The 11217-nt window shown below is 41.1% G+C and overlaps 1 protein-coding gene across 1 annotated transcript in view; it reads right to left on the reverse strand.

Moving 5' to 3' along the window:
• LOC104162419 (multidrug resistance-associated protein 6-like) overlaps window positions 1-10256 on the reverse strand; it is a gene marked incomplete at its 5' end in the record, with an annotated part of 24568 nt that extends 14312 nt beyond the window's left edge. Inside the window, 12 exons of the mRNA XM_009701134.1 lie at window positions 435-581; window positions 1202-1405; window positions 1968-2060; window positions 3655-3816; window positions 4276-4453; window positions 5323-5535; window positions 6122-6253; window positions 6977-7038; window positions 7619-7744; window positions 8821-8958; window positions 9593-9718; window positions 10077-10256. Of these exons, the coding sequence (XP_009699436.1) occupies window positions 435-581; window positions 1202-1405; window positions 1968-2060; window positions 3655-3816; window positions 4276-4453; window positions 5323-5535; window positions 6122-6253; window positions 6977-7038; window positions 7619-7744; window positions 8821-8958; window positions 9593-9718; window positions 10077-10256 (1761 nt within the window). The remainder of the gene's footprint in view (window positions 1-434; window positions 582-1201; window positions 1406-1967; window positions 2061-3654; window positions 3817-4275; window positions 4454-5322; window positions 5536-6121; window positions 6254-6976; window positions 7039-7618; window positions 7745-8820; window positions 8959-9592; window positions 9719-10076) is intronic.
• Window positions 10257-11217: the final 961 nt, after the last annotated feature.

An 11217-nucleotide genomic window follows, 5' to 3' on the forward strand; every position in this document is an offset into this window, starting at 1 on the left:
TGACAGTCTTCTTGGGGTGCAAGAGGGTGAATTTCCCAATTTCTTACTGGACAATGACTTGCTTTGCTCTCTGGCCTGGGCTAACAGGGTTTCCACTGATTTCCCCATGGAAATTTTGCTCCATCTGTTCTGATTTCAGTGATTAAACACAGAACTGGAAGTACCTCTGAGATCTAATGGTGGTTGCGATTGGCCCCAGAAGACTGAAGAGTTGTTCCTGGTGACTACTTTGTCAATATATTGAGCCTTTTTGAAAAACAATACTACAAACTACCTTTAGCTGCAAGTCCTTACACTTCACTATTTCACAATAGCAATTAAATAGCTGGCCCTGACATTCAAAGCCCTAAGAAATTCCTACCTTTACCTGTTAACAGTGATATGTAAAAAAACCACTTATGGCCAAAGAAAAAGGAACATAGCCTGCAATTAACCTGGACAGCAGCATTTATGGAGACTGGCAGGAAGGAGTGCGCCGTGTTGAGAATGTTGATCAGTGTTAAAGATACAAAGGCCTTCTGAGCATCCAGGATGTGTGTGTTATCCACCAAGGTGTAGACAGCAAACATGACAAATGCAATCTGAAAGGGAGCAAAGGAAAAGCAAACCATTTGCTTCAGACAGGGAAGAGAATAGTTCCAGGGTGGCAGGCCACTTCCTAAAGACTCTGGAACCTGTTTAATTAAATCCAGGCTATCACCCCTATAGATGGTACATGTCCTGCAAATATCACAGGCAAAGGTCTTGCATGTTGGTGACAAAACCCAGTCTGATCATTTGATGTTTGTTCTGTTTTAAGGAAGTTTTGGTGCTGCAACCACAGCAAGGTGAAAGCACAGCCATTTCCCATTGAAAACACACATGGCTGAGCTGCAACAGCAAGTGCAAAAGTGGCTTGTGCAGCTACTGACTGTGCTGTGAACTCTGTCCACCTTGGAGGTCTCCAGGTGGCTCTTGCAAAGCAGGCTCAGTCTGCCTGGAGCACATTACCAGACCAGATGACCTGTCCATGGAACCATTAGGAAAGTGTAAATGTCTGTGTGGCTGATTCCACTGGGGCTCAACAGCTCTTGTGAGACCAGCAACTCCTCTGGGCAGATACTCTCTTTGGCTGTCCCACAGGAAAAATCTGTTCAGGCAGGAGTACAAAAAGAAATGGAAGTAATAGCACATGTTTTATGTAGGAAGGTGAACCACTCACCAGGAAAGTTGATGAATGGAAAGAAGCTAGAGATGCTGAGAAGAGAATCTGAGATCTTTTTAGGGCCTGAAGTTCTTCCTTCCGGATACCAAGCACTTTCTCCATGAAGGTTTTCTCCCAGCCATACAGTTTGATTACTTTAATGTCACTGAGAATGGCATTGGTGAGTTTGGCCCGCTCATCTTTATGTTTCATCTGGGTCTCCTGTAATAAATGTTTGAGTTTTATAATTTAATAGGTTGTATGTTTAATGGTGCAATTATTCTGAAAAAACACCTCATTCTTGTCTATGAATCCTGCACAAATTTCCCTGCAGTCAAGCTGTGTATACTGTTTTGCTTATGAATCTTCCAGGCTGGAAAATATTTTGCTTTTCAACTTCAGAGCTTTATTTTTACTGGCAATACATAAACACAGAAAAGGTGGGCAAACAAGGTAAAAGACTGAAAATGCGAGAGCTTACTCTAAACTTCAAGAAACTTTGCAGACTTCAGATTCTCCTGTGTTCCTTCAGACAGTCATGCTCAGCATGAATAATAAACATTAAGCCATCACTTTATGTCAAATGTTAGTGATATGCTTCAGTACAAGACTACTTTTTTGTTGGTTTTGTTTTTTGCAACGTGCCTACTGTAATCGTCAGTAGCCTTAGGTTCCACGTGATCATTTCCCAGAAGAGCATGGCAGCCTTTAATTAGATTTAAAAGTGGTATCCTAGCATAATTCAAGTCAGTAAACCACTTCATTTTTGTGAAGCAAAATGTACCTGAAACTGACTCCTCTTCTTGGTGATCACGAAATTCAGAGGCAAAAGAAAAAGGAATACAGCAATCGAAGTCAAGGCAGATGGCCCAAGAAGCTGCCAGGAGAGAAAAAGAAAGAGGAAGAACTGATGATGATTACTAGAAACCACTGTTCTCCACTCCCCTTCACTCACGTTCCCTCTTATTTGAACTTAGGCCTAACATTCCTCATGGCTAAGGCTTTACTCTAATCTTGCTTTTGCCTTTCCTGGGAATTGTGCTCCCTAAGCACTGTGGATTGTTAACTCTCCAGGCAGGGTAACTCCTGTGACCGTGCTCTGCTGAATTTATTTGCTTCCCTTTTAGGAACTGGATTAGTGCTGAAAGTTATCCAGAAGCAGGCTGGCAATTCGAGTCATTTCTGTTTCTGCCATCTGTTCTTGGATGTATTAAGGAGGACATCTTGTGGCTGGCATAAGTAAGTGACCCAAAACAAACCCAAACCCTCAACAAACTGTTCTTGCAGCATAAATAACCCAGCTTGTGTGAATTTACATCAACTAGTGAGATGACATGGTAGCATTAGACTATGCCACGTACTCTTGGGACAGCTCTTTGATACCAGGGCTCATAATGACTTGTGTATCAAAACAGAGATCTTGTTTCTCATGGTTTAGTTACATCTCTCCACAGATGGCTTATGTTTGCTAGACAGATGAATGCTGGTATACACAGAGAGATAAAAGTATTCTCTACACAAGTGGTCTATGAACACTAGCAACCAAAGTATTAATTATGTTCCAACTACATGCAACCACATTCAGCTTGTCAACACTGCTAGAAAAGGGATGATACCTTCATCCCATACTTCAAAGGTATATACAGTCTATACCATGGCTACTGATTTTCCAAGGTCATAGTATCCTGCCAGGCACAAGGCACAGTCCATCCTGGTTAGCACAGGAAGGTCTCAAAGGCCTCTGGAAAGCTCCTGCGAATCAACTGTCTCTATAGCGCTCATACTTCCATTTGGTGGGCTGCCAAAAACAGGGACTAAGAAATAGGGCTTTATCCTGCTGAGAAAATACCATACATTGAATTGGGCGGGGGGGGGAAGGATCTTTTAGATCATCATCCTTTATTTCTAACTCAGGTTTTGCTCTCTCCTTGCTAAATTCCTTGATACCTGTGGAATTAAATGTATCCAATACTGTTTTTGAATATCATACAACTTTGCTTCAAACTGTTTCACTGATCTTGTGGTAATCAGGCTTCAGGATGAAGTATATCAAGTTGCTATTTCAGACCATTCCCCTTCATGTTCTTTAACTATGCTAAGGAGCTGAAACTGGACTCTCAGCCTGCACTGGGCCACCACATTTTGGTTGAAAAGAGAGGTCACAGAAGAAAATCTGAGGCAGAAGTTTATCAGTCAGCTCAGAATAATCATACTCACAGTCTTTTCCCTAAGAGACACTGAATGCTGAGTGCACAGGTGAGAAGATGAAGCAAAGGATCAGGTAAGGATTCTATACCAATAAAAATATCTTCTAAAAAGAAAAATGAATCCACTACGCTACAGACCTAAAAAATATATGGCAATTTCAGGTTACTTAAACCAGCAAAGCTCTAAGCAGATTTTTCAAAACTCCTTTTTCCTTTGATACCTAGAATAGAAAGTGATTGATAAGTACTGTTGTCATATTTTACCTGCCACAAGATGACAAAGCAGATGATAATCCGAATAGGAGCAAGCCAGGTCCCATTAAAATAGATAATCAGATCCATTAGCTTTTGGACATCAACAGATACCAGATTAACAATTTCACCTACTGTTGCTGCTTTCCTTGATGCATTTGACATAACTAGGATCTAGACAGGGTAGAGAGGAAAGGAAAGGCAGCATCAAACAACAGCTTTAGTCCAAAAATCAAACAACTTTCTTTTCCTTATAAAGAAAGAACAAAAAAGAGATGGAGAAAAATGTCAGATCCTAGGTACCAAAAACATGCTGTTGCCTGAGATGTGTGACTTCACTTTAAGATGAAGAATTTACTCCTTTCCCCAACCATAATCTATAGCATGAGAAAGTTAATGTTGCTTTTTCCTCTTTCCTTTTCTTGGCTTTTCCTTCAGAGGTAAGATCTGAAAACAAATAGTAAAATACCTCCCACATACTGTTCAGAGATGAATATAGCACAGAGTGACATCCTAAAAGTAGTTTCAAATAACACCTCCCCTGATACTGTTAAGAACAATGTACCAACAATGTCATAACTACTAATGTAGGGCTAGAAAAAAATGAAGCTGAAAAGGAAGCTACAGACTCACCTTCCTGTACACAAGCCCCGTTACTGCAGTTTTCAGTCTCAACCCCAGAACAAGACACATGTACATATATCGTTGTTCAAACAGAGTCTGGAGACAAGCCAAAAGGAACATAGTGAAGGCATAGAAATAACCATGCCAGCTAGGTGCTTCTTGATCTTCAATGAACTCCAGGAAAAGGCTGCAAGACAGGAGCAAAATGTTGATGAATCCAGTAGAACTGATGAAATACCAGACACACAAAAATGCAGAAATACCAGGGATTTTTCTGTATTCTTTCTGGCTGATGTTTATCAGTAAAATAGCAGAAGAGTTGGAAAAACTGCTAAGTATCCTATGTCTTATAATATCCTGATTTTTGACATTTAGCCACTCGGTTTTGAAGCAGTTTCTGATCTCAGCATCTTCTCAGGGGAGACTTCATTTTCCGTGTTAAGGATGGCTCCTGAATTTCATGAATTTGTCAGAAATACGTGAATTGGGAGCCATAATCTATGGAAGTCATTGATATTTCCAGAATTTCTCTTAATGACTAAGAAGTGATTTTTGCCCTTGAAAATATACAGTAATGCAGGTTTGTGTTGTACCAGCAGAATCCACAAAGCATTGTGTCAACTGACTTTAAGACGTGTAGGATGCACAGCTGTGCTCTTTATAATTAGGGAACACGGAGCCTTAAGACTACAGCAAGTGGCTGACAGCCTGTGCAAATGATGTGATACGTAGGACCATCAAATAACTCCCTCCTGTTCTCATAAACTTGTTAAAAGGCTTAGTGCAGCCTGTCCTTTCAAGTGTTGGAATACAGCAATGGAGAAAGTGTGCACAGCTTTAGACAGTGGTTTTGGTTTTGGTTTTGTTTTTTTTCCCCTTTGAATTGACTTTGGGCTTAGCTCAAATTATAATCCATCTCTTTTCATCAGCAATAGGAGATTTCAAAAGGTAAATACGTGTCCACCTCTGTGGGTGCTGGCTACACGTCTCTCTGTGAGCTCATGCACACAGCAATCTTGTACATACGATAGAAATATATTATAAATATGCACATACCTCAGTAACTTTGGGATGGAGAACAAGAAGACATCACAGATAACTAAGCAGACAGTGCTGAGAAGGAAATAGGTTCCAAACATGCTCCAAAACACTTTCAGTAAGGGCCTGCTCTGACTGTGCTCTGATTGCAGTAGAACCTCTGTCTCTTCAGCTTCTGCTAGGCCAGTGTCACTCCTCTGACCCTTTTTAAATGTAGCAGACTTCATTTTTCTAAAGAAAGAAACAATGAGAAAGCCAGCACAATTGGAGAAAGCTTGGGGATCTTGTACTTTCAAAAAATCATTAAATATCTCACACTAGGTCTCATGTCATGTCCAGTATAAATGCTCACCGAAAAATGATTCTTCTCAGAAAAAACTTACAGTTCTGTGCTTCCGGGAATGGCAGGATGTTCTACAGCAGATTTCAACACTTGAAGTCAGATTTTGCACAAAGGAACTCACTGAGTGCTCACTCACTGAAGAGTAAAGACCCCCAAGTTTTCATAGCAGACTGTTACTTGGACCATTTTATGTATGCTATCCTTTTATTCTTGTTTAATGGACAAATAATTCAGTGGGATTGAATCTTTCAGCTGTTGTCTTGTCCAGATAGGAAGCACCTAGGAGAGCTCACATTCAGACCCTGAATATGTGCTGAAGCAGTCTGTCTAGCACTATGTGGAGAACGGAGGGGATGAAAGCCTTTTCGGAGATGGCATACCAGCACCTGTGAGCGTATCTGCTTACATCATCTACAGGCAAGAGAGAAACTGCCCAGCTGAGCCCATGATGCATGCTCTAGATCAAGTACTCACTGCTGACTTCTGCTATGACACTTCTTCCACTCTCTTTCAGCCCAGGCAACAATTTCTTCAGAGGAGTCCTCTTTCCTCACTGTCCACAAGTCATCCGCCCCCAAGGACTGCTGACAGCCTTTCCAAACAAGCCTGCAGAACACACAGACAGCCATAAGGTAAGCACAGAAGGATTTGTGGTGCACATAACATTTTTAAAACAGATGGGCTTTAAGTTAGTGCACCACAGTGAGCACACAGGGACTGACTTACATAAAACGCTACCTGGACTGTCCTTTCCCAGAATAAATATGAATGTTTAGGAACAGCAGTTTTTGCTTCAAATCCCTATGCTATTTTCTGTCAACATAACGAGGATTTGCAAGTAAGCCCTAATTTCTAGTCCATAGTGAGAGTTGGGTCTTGGGCAGTGGGGGACAAAGTTCAATTTAACTTACTCTGTGGCTCAGTGAAACACAGACGAGGCCTTATCATTGTGGACATTAGGCCCAAGGTGTGTAATCATTTTACCTCTGAATGCTAAGGAGCAGGCTGGGCCCATGTCCTCATTCACTATTATCCCCTTGCCTAGCATTTGCTACAGGAAGGTCTGGCAGGCAGACAGGGCTGTGGTTGGTGATCTTTTGAGATTGCTGAGGTCTATTTCAAGATTGGGAGGGCACTGGAAAGGTAGTTGGAAGGGGGAAAAGAATTATCTAGAATCACAAAGAATTTAAATCCTCACTGCATACGCTAACTCAGAGGCTGAGCAATTTCCCACTGGCTGTCACTCCCACAGAGGCTGTCAGCCTCTCTTGTGCTGCTGCTTTTTTCTGATATTCTAGCAAAACCACGTTTTTTTCTGTGTTTTCTTACCCAGAGAACCACCAGTATGTGATTTTGGAAAGAAAAGAGCTGCTGGCTTCTGGACATTGATTCTGATGGGAGGAAACACATGGGTCATATTTATATATAGGAAAGGGCATGTGTCAGATGAATATAATCCCCCTCTGCGCTTCCCCAGGAAAAGCAATCAAAAAGTTACACACACCCCATTCACTGACCCCGACAGTGTAAAGGTATTGTGGAGGATCAATGGGATCAGGAGGCTTTGGAGAATTAGACTTTGAATAATGTCTCAGATGGAGGAACAAAGAATATCATTCTTCATACCCAAATACATTTATTTTCTGAAGCGCAGAGCTCTGCCATATTCATACCTCAGATGGAGTACTGCTGCACAGGAGAGCACGGGGAAGCAATACAAGTCCTATCTACTGTTTTCAATGAAAATAAACATGAGTATGGATAGAAGAGGTTTTTAGTTTTTCAAAACATACATGGAGAGACAGCGTACTGTTATCCCAAATTCTGCATTACCTTGCAAAACCATTGGCCTTTATACAGAATGATGCATCTTACATCTCCCAGCTACTCATGTTCCTGTTTATCCTCATAAATTTAAATTCCTGTTTGAGCAATGAAGCAATGCATTATCAAAAGCTACATTATACTTACAGGATTATTGACAGCTTTAGAGAAGAAGGGAGGGTGATCAACTAAGCAGAATAACACAAGTTCTCCTAGCACCAGGCTAGCATAAAGGTAAGTTGTAATGTGGTGGAAATGGTCTTCCAGGAAGCCCTAAGAAACAGAATATTGTTGAGAATGAGGTAAGAACCTTCACATGAAGTCAGTGGAGAAAGATAGCTTCTCATGTTCTACCAGCTATAAGCCCTGAGTTTTGGTTCGAAGCATGAGGTGCAGTTATTTAAACTGTAGTTATGCAGAGCTACTTAAATAGGTAAGTCCTGAAACTGCAGTATCAGAAAATGCTAAATAATGGACACGTTTGTTATAGCGACGGTTTTATTGTGAGGCTTCATAGCAGTCTAGTCAAGTCAGATGTCTACATTGCATCATTATTCAGGTACTTTGGGTACTCTGAGGGATAGACGCTCCTTGCTCATCTAGTGGGATGAATTGTTGATATAATAAAGCACCTGCCAGGTTTTATTATAAATGATGTGTCTAAAGGGCTCCATAAAGGATGCTCTAATTAATTTTGTGAACGAGAAAGAGAAAAACCAAGGAAAAAGTCTGAGTAGTTTTGGAACTGTATTTTGGTAGCAAAAAGTGGCAAAGTGTTATTTCTACAAGAGGCCTGGGGCCTGACTATCATTCAAAACAGCAGAACCAAGCAAGTTCCCAGCTGTCTTTTGTTTAGTGGCCACATATTTTTTCCCTATTACTTAAACACACAGGTAACATAAACTTTTGTTTATTCCTCGTTGTGACTGAAAGGTACAACTGTTTGCCTGAGGAAAATGGACACTGACAATAAGTCACAGATGTGTAAACCCAGCCAGCACTCCTCTGTAAATGAACATTCACCACAAATACCCAAATAATAAACATGTACAATATGTCAACATATTTATGCTGTTATAAAATCTGGTGTAAGACTAGTTTTTAGTGACAGCATTTATGTCCATTTTGCTTTCATTTATGAAGCCTGCCAAGCTCTCAGAAAACCACAGTCTGTCTACATTGAAAGGGATAACATGGATGGAGATAACAAAGGGTCATCAATCATTTTTCTCAGAACATATCTTAAGAGACGAATTTGGTTCTCCACTTCACAATTAATGAGGCAAAAAGAGCCCTGTTGTTTAGAGACTTCATACCCCTGCACGTTAAAGATACGTGCTTTCACTTACTCTTTCCAGGGCATGTTGGACTTTGGAACTAAACATCACAACTGCAGCCACAAATGAGAGCAGCCAGTAAATCAACAGGATGCCTGAAGACTGGATGCCCATCATTCTTTCCGCTTGGGTAAGGAACATGGCAAGGATCTGCAAGTAAGTACAAATTTGTCCAAATAGCTGGTAATGGAATGCCAGATGTTATTATCAAATTAAGGGATACAATACAGAAAAATTAGTTTCTTGCCCAAACACTTCAAGATGTTCAGAGCTGCAGTATTGTTCCTAAAAGGCTAAAACTGAAAAGCATTATGTGCAATTTTGCACTCAAGAATGTCTCTCCAGAAAGGGCAACAAATAAAACTACAAGTGGGTCAACAGGCTGGGAGGACCTAGGCTATGAAGACACATTGACAGAAGGGGAGAATAGGCATTTAGGTTGAAGAGAAATCCCATTTCATCCTAAACCATACTAAATCGCATACCATGGTTATGAGAAACTAGATCTTGTCTTGTTGTTGCGAGACCCCTTTCTAAACACTGCTGCTACCTTGGCTCTTGCAAGGTGTACTCTGCCTATAGGGCTCTACATATACCATAGCTGTAGACTCAGCTCCAAACCCCTGCTGCATCACACAGCAGAAACTCACAAAGCGCATCTCCAGCCTTCTACTCCCCATCAGCTATCTTTGTGCTCAAAGATACTGAGAAACATGGGAAATACAAGATCTACCCCAGAAGAGCTAAGCTTGGCCACATGCAGTCAAAATAAAGGAATAATTACCATTGTGATTCCCACCACAGCAGGGCTAATGAAGAACGCTGGAGCCTGCGGGATTCCTTTGTTTATCTCCCACAGTACAAAGAAGACATTAGAAAAACACAGTATTACCAGGATGAATCCAAGGACCTGGGGCAGAGACAGCAAGCACATGTTGGAATGGACTGAAATGATCATGAGACAATCTACTGAACTGAATGCTCTGAGCAGCTTGGGCAGTAAGACTGGAGAGGTGGAAGAGCAGGTTTGGGACAGAGACTGTTATGGGAAGTAGCAGGGAACCAAATGGAAGTACAGGGGAAAAGATCTTATGACAGTTTTTCCTAAAACTTTACCTGATTTATACTGACCTGACTTGACCTGAGTCAGTAAATGTCAAAGCAAACACAGAAATGGATCATCAGAAAAGAGTTAATGATTTACAAAAATTAAGTTCTTCATCAAAGTTGTGATAATGTTAGGATCAATCCCCATCCTCCACCCTTACCATTTTGGTTTTGAAGATGTGGGACATCCTGATATAGCCTTTGTTTTTGCGTCGAAGATACAAGTAGTAGAAAGGAAAACAGATCCAAAGATAGGCACAAGGGATCCAAGCAATGACTGTACTCTCAAAGCACCAGGTAAATCTTGGGGTGTTTGTATACCATGTCTGGTTCCAGTCCTGTCACAGAATCAACATGGAAGTGAAACAGTAAAGCTAATATATGCAGAATTTCATGAGCTAATGCAAGTTGCTAATGCTACAACTGAGATCGACTATAATGTTAGAGGAATTTGATTTAGGGTTTCAAATGTAAAAAACATTAGGCAACAGAGGGGCTGCTAGAGAATAGTACAGTGTCACAAGTGAGGGAGGGAGGGAGGGAGGGAGGAAAGAAAACGTTGGAAAAGTGAAAGATGCCAAAGATCATCATGTATCACAACTAGAGAGGAAAAAAGAGAGGAAATTTGAATGTGGAATGAGAAAAAGCAATTTGGGAATGAAAAAGATTATCAGCATTTGGGAACCATCAGAATAGTCAGTAGGGAACGACTGGTGAAATGGAGATTAGGAGGAATTTTTTGACCAAACGAGTAGTTGGATCTCATCTGCTAACATAATAATACTAAACATACAGCAAACTGTAGATGAAAAGGTCAGGGTATTTTTTCTTCAGCAGCTTGTGGAGGTGGTTTGAGTCCTTTATGTGGAGGATATGATGGCAAAGCAAGGCTAGGGGAAAGGAATCACCTGACAAAAGGAGGAAGCAGATAACGGCTCGCAAATTATTACGGGAGTTTATCAACCTTGAGGTGGACATGCCAACATATGAGCCTGGACTGATCAACTCATTTTAAATGAGAAAAAAAATCAACCTTTTAAAGGCATTTCTGTAGTCAGCCATTCAGCAGGTACTTCCTGAAGACAACAAACGGACTGATTTCAATACTGGTCCAGCAGTGCAGCCAGACTGCACGCTCCCATGCAACTCCCATCAAATTTACTGTAACTGGATAAAGACTTGCACTGTTCTCGCTTTGGGTGAAAACTTGTCCGTGGGAGGCAAAGTCCAGCGACCTCTATGGAAATAACACTTCACCTCGTACGGTGTGTCAGCCGCCTTACTCCAATACCACGCCGACCA

Source organism: Cariama cristata, unplaced genomic scaffold (assembly GCF_000690535.1).
Source record: "Cariama cristata isolate BGI_N322 unplaced genomic scaffold, ASM69053v1 scaffold8005, whole genome shotgun sequence".
Taxonomy (NCBI): Eukaryota; Metazoa; Chordata; class Aves; order Cariamiformes; family Cariamidae; genus Cariama; species Cariama cristata.